Consider the following 16,193-nt stretch of genomic DNA (forward strand, 5'->3'; position numbering starts at 1 on the left):
CGGGAAGTCTGGGCCATTCCTGCAGCAGGGGCTGGGATGGGGCCTCGGAGGGGTGCCGGGAGTGGCCACAAGGTGGCGCCCTCCCCCCTGAAATAGTCCCAGCGGCCCGGCCTCCCTGGTCCATCTGGGCTGCCCACGGGGCCGGGAGGGCGCTCACGGGTCTGGTTATTTTCCAGCCTCACTTTGACCCAGAATTTAGAAACCCTTGTCCGTGTTTTTTATCCTTAACCCAAGATGGAGCAGAGGTGCTGATTCCCATCCTTGCTCCGAGGGGGGACGAAATCTCGCCCTCTCCCCTCTAAATAAAGCCCGGGTTTGTCCTGGGAGAAAACTGACCAGCCATGCCAGCCCTCGGCCCCCGGGCGTTGCAGCCTGTTGGGGGAGGGGGTCTCGGCCGTGGAGCTGAGGCAGCTTGCTGTTCCCCCACAGTGAGGCCCGGGGAGGGGCAGCGATTACGGGCCATCGCGCTGGTGGGGGTGCTTGGGAGACCTCAGGAAGCTGGCAGAGGGGCCCACTGGGAAGGATTAGCCTGGGCCTCCTGTGGGAGAGGTTTGGCAGAGGCTTCAAGCTGGGGGAAGCCCCCGAGGCGAGCCAGAGGTCACAGGGCAGCCACTTTGGTAGTGCCCAGTCAGGTGGGGACCTTGTGCTCTTCCCAAGCCTTCCTTGGGGGAGTCCTTGGGCCCAGTGGGGGAGTCAGTGCTGCAACGAGTGAACAAAAGAGTGGTTCTGGTTCTGACCGAGGCGAGTGGACCTCTGGACAGAGAGAGGGGGGGCCCAGGAGCCTTGTGCATTCCCAGCAGCATTAGGCTTAGGCAGGGTAAGAAGGCTCAAGTTGCCAGTCCAGGCTGGGAAAGCTTCAAAGCTAACCCCACGTGAATGGGCACAAGGGAGGCCGAGGAGTGGGGAGGAGCTGGAGGATTTCCCAGAGGTCAGCTCGTTCCCCACCCTGGCTCGAGCCCATCGCCCATGGCCGCCCCCACCCCTGGGATCCCAGACGGCGGGAAGAACTTGATCACAGAACGCTGACCAAAAAGACATTCGTTTTATTCCTCAGCATCACGTTAGTCTTGGTTTTTAACAGCCGCGCGATCGGCGCAGGCCGGGAGCCAGGCCCAGCAGGAGCCCCTGCCTGCCACCTGGTCAGGTCTGGGAAGATGGGGAGAATGAACAGCAAAGGGGTACCGTCATCCTTTGTTATGGGGGAGAGGGAGGGCCACCCCGAGATGCTCTGCAGATTTAGGGGGCCTCAGGCTGGCCAAAACTCCCTAAGAGTCATGTCCCCCTTCTCCATTTAGAATGAATGGTAGCACCAGAGGATGGTGGGAAAGGAGAACTCGGCCCTGGGGGTCCTGGAATGAGAGCCAGAAAATTGGGGAGGAGGGTGGGCTGCAGACTGGAACAGGACTGGCCCCCAGAGCGCTCTGGTAGGCCCAGTTCAAGGACAACCAAATAAAAACTACATATACGTGTGACCTCATGAATTTACTCTTTTGGGGTCCAACCAGTCAACAAGCACTCATTAGGCACTTACTGTATACCCACTTCCCCTCTGCCTGATTATCCAGGCTTTGCCCTGGCTCCTCTCCCTGGGGTCCTGCAGCCCACTTAACAATTCTCCCTGTGAAGGGAACCAGTTCTGTCCTTCCCCATAAGCTCCCTGGTGACCAAGAGAAGGGCTGGGGATCACGGCCAGCACATTGTTTTGCCCCAGAGGAAGCTGGGAGGGAGGGGGCAGCACTGCCAGCATGGCTGCCGTGTACAGGCAGGGGAGCCAGCCCCGGGGCAGCCCGTGTCCGACCGGAGGCAGTATCCTGGCATAAGGCACCGCTCAGAAGGGATGGCACACGGGGCTCCATCAGCCTCAGAAAAGGGCATTAATCCTGCGGCCACAAACCTCTGGTCTCCGCAGCCTCCTCCCACCACCGGGTCTGGCTGTGAAAGCGGGGAGGAAAGGCCTGCGCCCCCCTCCCTGTGTAGGTAACATGGAGAGCTAGAACTCCCGGGGGGGGGGGGGGGAGAAGGGGATGCGGGCAGCGGGAGGGTTTCCAGCCCTAACTTTGGGCCGACTGGCCCCGGCCTTCCCGCTGAGGCCCCGGCGGCCTGGGACCCAACCCTCCCTGCAGGTCCGGGCCTTCTGTCCCCAGAGCAGCATGGGGGGCCCAGCGGCCAGGGGGGCGAGCAGAGACTTCTGGGTCTGAAGGGAGCGTTCCCCGTTGGGCCCGGACATCTCCACCTCCCCAGGCGCCCGCTGCCACTCTCTGGGCCAGGAGGAGGAAAGGGGGGAGGAGGGGCCGGGAAAGCAACGGCCAGACCCATTACTGCAGGGCCTGGTCGAGTTCATGTGCGGCGAGAAGCAGTTTAACGAGGAGCGGGTGCGCAACGGGGTCAAGCGGCTGAGCAAGAGCCGCCAGGGCAGCACCCAGGGCCGCCTGGACGACTTCTTCAAGGTCACCGGCTGCCTCACGTCGGCCAAGCGCAAGGAGCCCGAGCCCAAGGGGGCCGCCAAGAAGAAGGCGAAGTCGGCCGGGCCCGGCAAGGCCAGGAGGGGGAAATAAAGCTGCCCTTCCCCCTCCGTGGGCGGCGCCCGAACATGCCTTTGGGGTCTTCTTGGTGGGGCTGGGGGCGCGCGCCGGCTCTCAAAGAACCTGGTGAGGATTCGGGAGGATCCCCGCCCCGGAAGCCTGGGACTAGGCCGAAGCCGCCGCGTTTGTCCCGTCCTTCCGGCCCCAGAATCCCAGACCTGATCCTCCGGACGAGATCCTTATTTTCATGGTTTGAGCTTAGGAAAAGTGAATAAAATTGTTAGACACTCCACGGGAAGTCTGGGCCATTCCTGCAGCAGGGGCTGGGATGGGGCCTCCGAGGGGTGCCGGGAGTGGCCACAAGGTGGCGTCCTCCCTCCTGAAATAGCCCCAGCGGCCCGGCCTCCCTGGTCCATCTGGGCTGCCCACGGGGACCGCAAGGGCGCTCACGGGTCTGGTTATTTTCCAGCCTCACTTTGACCCAGAATTTAGAAACCCTTGTCCGTGTTTTTTATCCTTAACCCAAGATGGAGCAGAGGTGCTGATTCCCATCCTTGCTCCGAGGGGGGACGAAATCTCGCCCTCTCCCCTCTAAATAAAGCCCGGGTTTGTCCTGGGAGAAAGCTGACCAGCCATGCCAGCCCTCGGCCCCCGGGCGTTGCAGCCGGTTGGGGGAGGGGGTCTCGGCCGTGGAGCTGAGGCAGCTTGCTGTTCCCCCACAGTGAGGCCCGGGGAGGGGCAGCGATTACGGGCCATCGCGCTGGTGGGGGTGCTTGGGAGACCTCAGGAAGTGGCACGGCCTGTGGAGGCTGGCAGAGGGGTCCACTGGGAAGGATTAGCCTGGGCCTCTTGTGGGAGAGGTTTGGCAGAGGCTTCAAGCTGGGGGAAGCCCCCGAGGCGAGCCAGAGGTCACAGGGCAGCCACTTTGGTAGTGCCCAGTCAGGTGGGGACCTTGTTCTCTTCCCAAGCCTTCCTTGGGGGAGTCCTTGGGCCCAGTGGGGGAGTCAGTGCTGCAACGAGTGAACAAAAGAGTGGTTCTGGTTCTGACCGAGGCGAGTGGACCTCTGGGCAGAGAGAGGGGGGGCCCAGGAGCCTTGTGCATTCCCAGCAGCATTAGGCTTAGGCAGGGTAAGAAGGCTCAAGTTGCCAGTCCAGGCTGGGAAAGCTTCAAAGCTAACCCCACATGAATGAGCGCAAGGGAGGCCGAGGAGTGGGGAGGAGCTGGAGGATTTCCCAGAGGTCAGCTCGTTCCCCACCCTGGCTCGAGCCCATCGCCCATGGCCGCCCCCACCCCTGGGATCCCAGACGGCGGGAAGAACTTGATCACAGAACGCTGACCAAAAAGACATTCGTTTTATTCCTCAGCATCACGTTAGTCTTGGTTTTTAACAGCCGCGCGATTGGCGCAGGCCGGGAGCCCGGCCCAGCAGGAGCCCCTGCCTGCCACCTGGTCAGGTCTGGGAAGATGGGGAGAATGAACAGCAAAGGGGTACCGTCATCCTTTGTTATGGGGGAGAGGGAGGGCCACCCCAAGATGCTCTGCAGATTTAGGGGGCCTCAGGCTGGCCAAAACTCCCTAAGAGTCGTGTCCCCCTTCTCCATTTAGAATGAATGGTAGCACCAGAGGATGGTGGGAAAGGAGAACTCGGCCCTGGGGGTCCTGGAATGAGAGCCAGAAAATTGGGGAGGAGGGTGGGCTGCAGACTGGAACAGGACTGGCCCCCAGAGCTCTCTGGTAGGCCCAGTTCAAGGACAACCAAATGAAAACTACATATACGTGTGACCTCATGAATTTACTCTTTTGGGGTCCAATCAGTCAACAAGCACTCATTAGGCACTTACTCTATACCCACTTCCCCTCTGCCTGATTATCCAGGCTTTGCCCTGGCTCCTCTCCCTGGGGTCCTGCAGCCCACTTAACAATTCTCCCTGTGAAGGGAACCAGTTCTGTCCTTCCCCATAAGCTCCCTGGTGACCAAGAGAAGGGCTGGGGATCACGGCCAGCACATTGTTTTGCCCCAGAGGAAGCTGGGGGGGAGGGGGCAGCACTGCCCGCATGGCTGCCGTGTACAGGCAGGGGAGCCAGCCCCCGGGGCAGCCCGTGTCCGACCAGAGGCAGTATCCTGGCATAAGGCACCGCTCGGAAGGGATGGCACACAGGGCTCCATCAGCCTCAGAAAAGGGCATTAATCCTGCGGCCACAAACCTCTGGTCTCCGCAGCCTCCTCCCACCACCGGGTCTGGCTGTGAAAGCGGGGAGGAAAGGCCTGCGCCCCCCTCCCTGTGTAGGTAACATGGAGAGCTAGAACTCCCGGGGGGGGGGGGGGGGGGGAGAAGGGGATGCGGGCAGCGGGAGGGTTTCCAGCCCTAACTTTGGGCCGACTGGCCCCGGCCTTCCCGCTGAGGCCCCGGCGGCCTGGGACCCAACCCTCCCTGCAGGTCCGGGCCTTCTGTCCCCAGAGCAGCATGGGGGGCCCAGCGGCCAGGGGGGCGAGCAGAGACTTCTGGGTCTGAAGGGAGCGTTCCCCGTTGGGCCCGGACATCTCCACCTCCCCAGGTGCCCGCTGCCACTCTCTGGGCCAGGAGGAGGAAAGGGGGGAGGAGGGGCCGGGAAAGCAACGGCCAGACCCATTACTGCAGGGCCGGCCCGGCCTCCCCATCTGATTTGGGCCGAGCCAGGGGCGGAGCCCCGAGTGGTAACTAGTGTGGCCAAATCACTTTGTGAGTCCCAGAAGCTCCTGTTTCTCGGTCCTCGGCTCTCTCCCTGCCAAGCCGGGAAGAAGGGGCGGCGAGGGCTGCCCCCGGTGGCTTCTCCCCGCTGCCGGCCCCCAGTCCGTGACGTCGCAGAGCGAGGCCGGGGGCTCAGCCCTTCCCTCCCCCATCTCCCCAGCTCCCATGGAAACCAAAACTGAAGTGGCGTGGTCCCTCCTTCCCTGCTTCTGCACCAAGGTCTCTCCCCGTCCGGGCCGCGGCTCTATTTCTGGAGATAGGCGTCCAGCCAGAGCTGCCCGGACTCCTTCAGTGAGCTGTGGGGACAGAGGAAGCGTGAACCCCCGAGGCCCCGGAAAGGGGGTCACACTGGGGGCCGGCCCTGAGGGAGAGGGGAGCCCCCAAGCAGGGGCCGGGGCGCGGACCACAAGCCTCCCCACCCTGAACGTCCTCCCTCCCAACCCCGCCCAGTGTCCGGCTCGTGCTTAGGGGTGCACAGCGTGAGCTCCCCTCGGGGGTCTGGCACCGTAGCCAGCCTTCCTACTGCCCCCGCCAAAGCCCCCGGACTCACTGCACGATGTCGGCGAAGGCGGAGAGCAGAGGCTTGGACTGGTATTCGATGCCGTGTTTGGCACACAGGGACCTCACCAGGGGGGCCACTTTGCGGTAGTTGTGCCGAGGCATAGTGGGGAAAAGACTGGAGGAGGCAAGGGGGGCTTCAGGCTCCGAGGCTTCTTTGCCCACCCCACCCCCCAGCCATGGCCCCCCGGGACCCAGACTCACTGGTGCTCAATCTGGAAGTTGAGGTGGCCGCTGAACCAGTCATTGAAGAAAGACTCGTGCACATTACACGTGGCCTGCAGCTGGGGGAGAAGGCGCGGGGCTCGAGGCGGCCCCCGACCACCCGGCCCCCCGCCGAGCAGCGCCCCTCGCCCAGCCCCCGCCCGCCGCCCCCTTACCTGAGTGGACACCCAGTCCACGTTGCGGTCGTGGTCTATGTGCATGGGGATGTGGTTCATCTGCGTCACCCACACAAACCAGTTGCTCTCCAGGAACCTACGCCAGTGAGGGCGGGAGAATGAGCCGAGCTCCCCCGGCCCCCCGGGCCCTCCCTGCCCTCCCCGCCCGCCCCAGCTGCTACCTGACAATGAAGAAGAGCCCCAGGAAGCCTTTCAGGCCCAGCAGGGGGATGTAGGTGAAGGAGATCCGCAGGTAGAAGGTGAGCATCCAGGCCAAGTCCTGAGCGGGAGGGAGGGAGGCGGCCGGAGGCCGGATCAGCCAGAAACCTGTGCCCACCCCCCCCTCGCCCCCCGCGGCGCTGTCCCCGACTCTGACTGCCTCCGTCTCTGTCTCTGTTTCTATCTGTCTCTCCATCTCTGCGACTCTGTCTCTGTCTCTTGCCTGTTCCTCTGTTTCTCTCAGTCTTCGTGTCTCTTTATTTCTCTCCTCTCTCTCTCTCTCTCTGTCTCTATCTCTGTCTCTGTCTGTCTGTCTCTCTGTGTCTATCTCTGTCTCTCTCCATCTCTCTGTCTTTCTGTCTCTGTCTCTGTCTCTGTCTCTCTCTCTCTCTGTGCCACGCGGAGGCATCTCCAAGGCCTCCCACTTGTGCCCGCCTGCCCCGAGTGCTTCCTGTCCAGGGGCGCCCGGCCGGGACAATCCCACCATCTGTGTCCGGGTTTCACAGGACGAGGCTCGGGGGCTCCTGCTCCCCCCTCCCCAGCCCCAGGACACTCACCACCCACTTCTTGCGCTGGACCACGAAGAAGAAGATGTACCACTGGAAGTAGACGGGCAGCAAGGCCGGGGGCCCAACTGCAAAGACACAAGCGTGAGCGGCCGGGCTGCCCCCGGGCCCTGGAGCTGGAGAAGCCGGGGAGGAGGCGGGCGGGGGCCCTGCTGTCCTGAGGACCCTCCTGTCCCAGGCCCTCCTGGGGGGGATGTCGGGGAGCAGCCAGGGCACCCAGCTCCCAAGGGGGGAGAGCTCCCCACCGGGAGGGCCGGACTCTGTCCCCTCACAAAGCAAACTAGCTCCCGCTAAGGCTCCTCCGCCCTCTTGTGGCTCTTAAAGGGGCACCGAGGGTGGGCAGGACCAGAACTGCAGGACTGAGGGGGGCGAAGGGGCCCCTTTTCTGGGCCCGGCCCCTCGGGGCTGCTTGTGGCCCAGCCTTCGCCCAGAGGGAGGCCCCACTCCAGAAGCTGACCCGGACCCTCAGCGCTCGCGGGCGCTGACCCAGGGAGGAGAAGAGGAGGAGGCGCCCCCCCCCCGCCACGGGCCCCTCCTGCCTCAGGGCCAGCAGGACGGGCCCCGGACACTCACTCAGGAAGAAGTACTTGTGCTGGTGGTTGTACGGCATGTATTTCTTCTTTTGCTTCCCGAGCTGGAAAGAGGAGGGGGTGGGGTCAAGAGGGGCAGGGGGGGGAGCCCCCCGCCCTGGGCCTGGGGCCCAGCTCCCGGTGCCCTTCCTTTCTCCGACCAAGGCTTGGGGGGGCCAGGGTCGCTGGGAGGTCACCCCGGGACCCCTCCCCACGTGGGAGCCGGCAGATTCGCGCTGCAGCAGCGTGCCCCCTCGGCCCCGGGCGCCCGGCCTTTGTGCCAGCCCTGCCGGCTCTTGGGACGGGGGCCACTGAGCCCCCTTGTGTTCTCCGAGTGTGAGGTGCTCATGGGGGGGCCTCCCCAGGAGGGCAGAGGCCGGCCTCTCTCCACAGGGCCTTGGGCTCCTCACGGGGCGGGGGGCCCAGGGCCGGCCCCCCCATCCTGCCCCCTCCTGCCCCCTCCAGCTGGATGGCTCGGGCTGCCTGTTCTCCCACCGCTCCAGCCTCTGGAGCCTTCCCAGGCTGCCGGGCCCATCCTGAGAGGGCCCCGAGGGGGTCTGGCCTGAGGAGCTGGGAAGGAACCCAGCGCATGTGACCCTCCCCGAGCCTCAGTGTCCCCATCTGCAGAATGGCCACAGGCAGGGCCCTCGCTCACCTCCACTGACAAGACCTTCCCCAAGGCAAAGAAGAAGGGGTGCATGTTGATGTCTGGGTCCTTGCGGAAGCAGTTGGGTTTGGCGTGATGCTGGAAGTGCAGGTGGTTCCACCAGCTGGCAGGGGCGCCCTGGGCACGAGAGGCGCAGGCTGAGGCTGTGGAGGGGGGGTGCCCGGGCCCTGACCCCCTCGGCCCCTGACCCCCACCTCCCTCGGCCCCTTGGCCCAGGCCCCCAGGTCCCCGCCCAGCGCAGAAGCCCCCAAACCTTCAGGTGGCCGATCACAAAATGGTGCAGCAGGTGGTTCCACGTGGATGTGCGGCAGACGGAGAGGTGTCCGAAGTCATGCTGGAGCCACCCGGCCTGGGCCTAGGAGAGGGCAGAGCGGGGGTGGGCCCCCAGCCGGTGCCCCCCGAGGGCTCCCCCGGCCCCGCCTCCGCCCCGGCCGGGAGCACCAGCAGGAAGCCTTGGGCCCGTCCGGGCTCTTCCCGGCAGTGCCGGCCCTTGGAGCCCCCGCGCTCACTGGGCCCTCACCTACGACTGGATGCCCCGAAAGCTCTCGGCTCAGGAGCCCCCCCAAACCTCCCCCCTTGTGATCTCCGTGACTCTCCACCCCCGTAGGCGCATCCCCGGCCCGGCTGTCCATCCTCCCCCGGTCACCCCGCCCCTCTCAGCCCCGCTCGGGCGCAGCAGACCCAGGCCTCCCCCCGGCACCTCCCACCCCCTTAGAGTCGGGCCGGCAGCCCCCCTCCCCCCGGCTGCCGGCTCCGTCCCTCCCTGGGCCGCCATCCCGGGCTGGCTCACGCAGCCTTCTCTCCATCAGAGCGGAGGCTCGGGGGCCGCCGACCGAGCGCAGCCGGGGCTGTCGGGACTGAGGGACGGGCCTCGGCTCCCTCGTGGAACCTGGAGCCCGGGCACCAGCACCCGGAGGGGGCCGGAGGGGGCCGCCCGCAGGCAGGGGCCTTTCCTTTCCGGGAGGCGGCTTCTACTCTGGAGCGGCCCCGATTCCCGTGGGAACAGGCCCGGGCTTGGCAGGAGGCTCACAGGGGCGTGGGGGGGGGGGGGTCCCGGGGAGCCGCGGGCCGACAAAGAGTGGGGCACCGAGGGGGGCGCTGCCAAGGCGGGGGGCCGGTGGGAAACAAGGCTCTGCCAGGCAGCCGGACAATGGATGCAGAGGGACAGCGCGCCGCTCTAAGTGCCCGCCCGCCTCCCTCTGACCCGGCCTGGCCAGGCTGGCGCCAACCGTTTCCAGCCCCAGCAGGGGCCCTGAACCACGGGGACCCAGGGGTTGCTTTACCAACCAGGTGTGGCTCCGGACTGCTGGGGCTGGGGGGCGTGGCCCTCAGTCTGTCTGGCATGTTCTAGGCCTGGGGAGGGGCTCCCCTCCCAAACACTCATCTGCTTCAGCTCCGACGTCCCCGCTCTCAGCCCCCCCGGCTCCGACGTCCCCTGCTCTCAGCCCCCCCGGCTCCGACGTCCCCTGCTCTCAGCCCCCCCGGCTCCGACGTCCCCTGCTCTCAGCCCCCCCGGCTCCGACGTCCCCTGCTCTCAGTCCCCCCCTCCCAGCTCTGACATCCCCCGTTCTAAAGTTCTCTCCAGCCCTACTCGGGAGTGCTCCGGTTCCAGGCTCTCTCCCGGCCTTGAGTTGGGAGCCCTTGCCTTTCCCCGGTTCCCCCCGCCCCAGGGCCGCCGGCCCGTTACCTGCACGGTGCTGAGCAGCACGGCGCTGACCAGGAAGGGGAGCAGCGAGGTCCCGAAGAGCCAGAGCGTGAGCCACGCGGCCACGTCCAGGAGCAGGATGTGCAGCAGGTAGAGCGCGAAGAAGGTGGGGCTGGCCTTCATGAGTCCCATGCGCTCCACGGCGGCCCTCAGCTCTCGGAACTCGTCCGTCAGCTGCTTCTGCGGGGCGGGAGGCGGGCGGCGCCTGAGCAGCCGGGGGCGGCCTGCCAGGGCTCGGGGCAGCTTCGGGGCCGGGCTCCCTGACACCCGGGCACCGAGTGCCCCCAGCGTGGCTGCTGGGGAGAGGCGGGGGCCCGGGCAGAAGCTGGTGGGAAAGGAGCAGGACTGGAGGGCTCTTCAGGGGCCAGCCCGGGACTGGGCACGGGAAGGGGAGAGGGGAGCGGAGGCAGGAGGAGGACCTCCGTGTAGAGGCTCCCCAGCCCTTCCAGCACAGACAAGGGAGGCTCTAGCTGACCTCAGGGGGACTTTCTGGGATTTCTGCTTCTGAGCTGCTGGGGGTGCAGGGGAATCTCGGAGCAGCCCCCCACACACACACCTCTCCCCCAGCCTTCCAAACAACTCACGTTCTTGTTGGGCTCGAAGCTGGGCTGGTCCGGGGCCAGCTCCCCGATCAGCAGCGAGTTCATGTACTTCCGAACCAAGGCTTTGTCGATGTGGAACGCTGTGAAGGGATCCTGGGAGGCCAAGAGAACGGGGACTGAGGAAGCTCGAGCCGGAGGGATCAGCGACCCCCTTCCTCCAGCCCTCTGACTCTGCCCCCCAAGGACCTCTGGGCTCCCTCCACAGAGCCCCTGCCTGGTAGTGACGGGCTCGAGCCCCTCCATAGGTACAGGCTGGTCCCCCTAGATATGAGCCCCCAAAGATACACCAGGCCCCACAGATATATGTTGCCCCCCCAAAGATACACCAGGCCCCAGATATATGTTGGCCCCCACAAATACAGGCCCCCCAAAGATACACCAAGCCTTGGCCCATAGACCCCCAAAGATACAAGCTGACCCCCACTGATAGACCCCCAAAGATACCCACACCCCACAGATGTGCACCCCCCATTCAGCTGAGGACACCAAGGCCTAGAAGAGAAAGAGGACAAGGCCAGGAAGGGTCAGTGGCTGCACTCTTGGTCCTGAGGCTTCAGATTGAGCGGCTCTGGCCTGTCTCTCCCAGAACCCCGCTTGGTATTCTAGGCTGGAAGCTCTGACCACCAAACCCTTCTTCAGAAGACGTGCCCCGCCCAGTGCTGATGGAGAAAGGAGGGGGTGTCCTCCAGCTTCTCTAAAATGTTAAAATCTAAGGAACTTTAGGTTCAAACCCAAACAGAAAGCCTCTGTTTGGAAGCTCCGGGCACCTCGGGAACGAAGATACTCAGAAGTGACAAGGAGCCGACAGGAAGGACAGACCAGCCTGGGGCTGGCAGGGCCAAGGAGCCAGTGGAGATGCCGCTGACATTGACAGTCTCGGATTGACCAGGGACTTGCCCTCATTCATTCAGAAGGATCTGAGCCCTCAGCTCTGCCTTGTGCCCAACACCTTTCTGCTCCCCAAATCATCAATGGCTCCTCCCCAACCTTCTGCAAAGACTGAATGGCAGGTCCAGCCTCTCGGGCCCAGCTTCCTCAAAAAGCATCGAATTAACTAGCCCGCTGTTTATTTACCTCCTGCTGGGTGAGGTGCCAGGGCTGCAAAGACCACCTCTGCCCTCAGAAAATTTCCATTCCCCAGGGGACTCACTAGCTAAACAGCTGGATAAACTTGGGAGGAGAGAGCGCCGACAAGACTGTGTGTGTGTGTGCGCACCTCAGTTTATGAAATGTAACTTACAATAGGAAAATAGGACAGGAAAGGGATAAAAAGGGTGGAGGAGATGATAAAAGTGAGGGTAGATTAAGGTTGGAAACAATATAGGCTTGAGGAGAGGCAGGATTTTGAAAGAGGAGGAAGAAAAGGAAGAAAAAGGAGGAGGAGGAGATGGGATGGAGGGAAATGCACAGTATTACATAATTGTAAATGTAAATGGGACAAGTTCACTCATAAAATGGAAGGAGACAGTAGAATGGCTTAGAAACCAAAATCCAACAATATATCGGACATGCAAATCTTTTAAACATATTTCCCTATTTGTCCTGTTGTACAAGAAAAATCCCATTAAAAGGGGAAAAAACCATGAGAAAGAAAACAAAAAGTGAAAATACTATGTTTGGATCCATATTCAGTCTCCTTAGTTTTCTCCCTGGATATGGATGGCATTTTCCATCCTGAGTCTTTTGGAATTGTGTGGAATTCCACACAGCAATATATTGTTTAAGAAATACACTTTAAACAGAAACACATGGGCAGACTTAAAGGGTCAGAGCATAATCTGATATATTTCTGCTAAAGTTAAAAAAGGCAGTAGTAGAAATCAAAAATAACAGAGACCTAATTTAAAGAGATAATCAGGGAAATCACATTTTGTTAAAAGGTTTTGGACAATGAATTAATAATTTTGATAGCAAGTTTCTCATAAAGGCCTCGTTTCTGAAATATATAATTGAGTCCATTTAAAAAAAAAAAAAGTATTTTCTCCTTCCTAGTTGATAAATGGTCAGCTAGTTTTCAGAACAAAGGTATCTATAGACATATGAAAAAATGCCCTAAATTACTATTGATTAAAGAAAGGCAAATTATATTTGAGGTTATCACTTCACATCTATTAGAAATGACAAATGAGGAAAAATGGGTTTACTAATGAACTCCTAATGAATTCTGGAGAACAATTTAGAACTAAGCTCAAAGGGCTATAAAACTGTATACTTTACATCCAGCAATGCAATAGTTAGATCTGTATCCCCGAGAGATCAAAGAAAAAGGAAATGGCAGCTTTTATTGTGGCAGCAAAGAATTGGAAATTGAGGGGATGCCGATCAGTTGAGGAATGGCTGAAGAAGTTGTGATATATAATTGTGATGGAGTATTTTATTATTAGAAACAATGAGGGAGCTGGTTTGGGGGAGGGGAGACACATGACAGCACCTGTAAGAACTCACACAAAGTGAGGTGAGGAGAACCAGGAGATCCAATGCACACGGTAACAGCAATACTGATCAACTGGGAAAGTCTTGCTTATAATGATCAATGCAATGCTCCAAGACAATTTCACATAACTCATGAGGGGCAGCTTGGGTGATGTGGACAGAGCAACTTCCCATGTTCAAATCTAGCCTCAGACAGTACCTGGCTGTGTGACAACCTGCAAGTCTCACAACTACCTCAGTTTCCTCATCTGTAAAATGAGCAGGAGAAGGAAATGGCAAACCTCTTCTGTATCTGTGGGTGGGACACACCTAAACAACATGAAAAATTGGTATCCATCTCGAGAGAAAGAACTGATGAACTCCGGATGATTTTTTCTTTTTTTGGTGGGGGGGAGGGAATAGAGCCAATATAGAAATGTTTTCATGATTCCACATCCGTAAATGTTATCCTGTTATTTGGCTTCTTGGGGGGTGAGGGAGAGGGTGGGAGGGATTTGGACGTCAAAAGTTAAAGAGAACGTTAAAAATGATGATGGAAATATGTTTAACATGATTGCACGTCTTGGGGGGAAGGGAAGGAGAAAATTTGGAACTCACAATCTTACAAAAGTGAATGCTGAAATTATGATGTGTCATTGGGGGGGAGACTATTAAAAATATGAATACATGTTTTTAAAAAAAAAAAAAGACAATGCTGTGACTGGGGTCGTTTAGACACGGCTGGCTGGATGAGGTGGGGATGAAGGGTGAAGGGAATAAAGGGGGGTCACCTGGCCCCCCAACCCCTCCAGTACGTGCACCTGCAGGTGCTTAGGAGGGTGGGAGATCCGCTTAGGATCTAGGCAGGGGAAACTTGGAAGTCAAGGAGCTCCCCATCTCGGAAGGGATCCAATCCTAGAGAACTCGTGAATTCAAGTCACTACCCTTCTCTAGGACTCAGTTTCTCCATCTGTAAAAGGGGTTTCACTTAGTGCCTCCCCCAGCGGGGCATACCCCACCCCACCCCCAGCCCGCAGTTCCCAAAAGGTCAATTTCAGGGACTGCTCCTTGAACTGTTTTCACTCCCGGCGTCTGCCGAGGGAAACTCGCCACTGTCTCCCCCTCCTCCCGGGGTCGGGAACCTCTTCTACGTTCCTATTGGTCGGGTAATGGTAGAGGCGGGACCAAGGCGCGGTGGCACCACCCGTTAAGACCAATCATCTCCCCTGCATCGGAACAAAGTCACATAACGGAAAGGCCGAAGCCCGGCCGCTGTGCCCCGCCCTTCCCGGCCCTCAGGCTGCGCTGCGCATGCTCCGTCTCCACGGGCGACCGCCAGGCCCTACACCGGGTCGCACGTGCCACAGGGGCGGGGGATCGGGGAGGCGGAGGCAGGACTTCTTCCTTTTTTCTGGGGCTCTAGTTGGTCAGCCAGAACCATGGCCGAAGAGGCGGGTCAGAGACGGGGAACTGAGACCCGCGACTTCCCCAACCTGGGTGAAGCTAGGGGGGAGAGGGGCGCTGTGCCCCGGAGGTCCCGGGCACACGCCGGGGCTTAATCAGCTCTGCGGGCCCAGCCGGAGCTCTTAGGCCAGGGGTCAGTGGGGGCCGGGGGATGCAGGGCGCCTTCCCCATAGGTTCCGCCGAGGTGCGAGCCCTCGGAATTGTGACAGGCCGGGCCCCAGCGCCTCGGCCCCTCAGCTCCGCGCTCCTTTGTCTGCCCGCAGACTTGCCCGATGCAGCTCCCGGAGCTGGAAAACCCTCCCTCCGGGAGTCCTCGAGCTCCCAGCTGAAGCCCAACGAGTACAGAAGCCTTCCCTCCGAGGGCATCTCCGACCGGTCCCGTCAGTGCCCTGTTTGCAGTGCTCTTTCCCCTTTGGAAAGGGGTCTCCCCGCTGGACTGTAAACTCTAGAGATCGGGGCCGGCTATCGCCTATGCTCGCATCCCCCGGTTAGGCTCAACGAGCCGACAGCCGGACCGTTGTCCCGGCCTCCAGCATTCCCTCCTCTAGGAGGGATCCGAGGGGTCCTGACCTTTCCTTGGAAACTTCCTCCCCACTCGGACGGCACTGTTTCGAATTGTGCCACTCGGACCCAAGTCACGCAGCCAATTCCCCTCCCTTTTTTCTGGGTGTCCACTCTGACCATCCCCCCATCTCTGCAAGCTTTGGCTACCGACCCCTGCAATTAGGTTTGTAAATTGGAAGCGTCCCGGCTCCCTCCTGCTCCCCCCACTCCCCTCCCCTTCCCCCATTGCCCTAGCATTCCATTTCCTGCCTCTGACCCTCCCACTCTAGGCTCGAACAGCGGCCACATCCCCTCCAAGAACGTCTTCGTTCCCCACGCCCCTTCTGGCCCTCCTTCCCCGGTTTTTTTAGCTGCTCTCCCCGCTCCATCTAGGGTCCCAAACTTCCTGTATCCGGCGGCGGGCACTGTAGCATCAGAGCCCGGGAAGGGCAGAGGCAGCGGCAGCCCCTGCTCCACCGCTGCATCCCGGGGGTCCCCTGACCCAGCCCCCGCTCCCCACGTTGTATCTCGGGGGTCCTCTGGCCCCGAGCCCTCGCTTCCGCGCTGCATCCTGGGGGTCCCCTGACCCAGCCCCCGCTCCCCACGTTGTATCTCGGGGGTCCTCTGGTCTCGAGCCCCCGCTCCCCCCGTTGCATCCGGGGGTCCTCTGGCCCCGAGCCCTCGCTTCCGCGCTGCATCCCGGGGGTCCCCTGACCCAGCCCCTGCTCCCCACGTTGTATCTCGGGGGTCCTCTGGTTCCGAGCCCCCGCTCCCCACGTTGCATCCGGGGGTCCTCTGGCCCCGAGCCCTCGCTTCCGCGCTGCATCCCGGGGGTCCCCTGACCCAGCCCCCGCTCCCCACGTTGTATCTCGGGGGTCCTCTGGCCCCGAGCCCCCGCTTCCCGCGCTGCATCCCGGGGGTCCTCTGGCCCGGGCCCCGCTCCCCACGTTGTATCTCGGGGGTCCTCTGGTCTCGAGCCCCCGCTACCGCGCTGCATCCCGGGGCCCGGAGCTCACCGTGGCATCCTGGCCAGCGTAGTGGCCTATGACCCGCGAGCCCCCCGGGTGCCTCCGGCTAAACTCGCTGATGTCATAGACCTTACGGTCTATCACGAGCCAGCGCTCCTCGCGCCCGGAGCGCTGCGACACTTCGTCCCACGTGAAAAGTCGGGGCGAGGCCCCCTCGGGCGCCGAGTGCGGGGCCATGGTCAAGGCGGGGGGCCAAGGAGCAAGCGGCGGCGGCGGCGCGCGCTGGCG

The 16,193-nt window shown here is 61.7% G+C and overlaps 1 protein-coding gene across 1 annotated transcript; it reads right to left on the reverse strand.

Moving 5' to 3' along the window:
• Positions 1–3,856: 3,856 nt before the first annotated feature.
• Positions 3,857–16,193, reverse strand: FADS1 (fatty acid desaturase 1). The gene is made up of 12 exons (XM_051967170.1): positions 15,954–16,193; positions 10,501–10,611; positions 9,899–10,096; positions 8,465–8,566; positions 8,200–8,328; positions 7,549–7,609; positions 6,967–7,043; positions 6,373–6,470; positions 6,191–6,287; positions 6,015–6,094; positions 5,803–5,928; positions 3,857–5,548 (listed from the first exon to the last, which is right to left on the reverse strand). Exons 1-12 carry the CDS (start codon positions 16,140–16,142, stop codon positions 5,497–5,499), a joined length of 1,320 nt encoding a protein of 439 aa, XP_051823130.1. The 5' UTR covers positions 16,143–16,193; the 3' UTR covers positions 3,857–5,496.

Source organism: Antechinus flavipes, chromosome 6, assembly GCF_016432865.1.
Source record: "Antechinus flavipes isolate AdamAnt ecotype Samford, QLD, Australia chromosome 6, AdamAnt_v2, whole genome shotgun sequence".
NCBI classification, from domain to species: domain Eukaryota; kingdom Metazoa; phylum Chordata; class Mammalia; order Dasyuromorphia; family Dasyuridae; genus Antechinus; species Antechinus flavipes.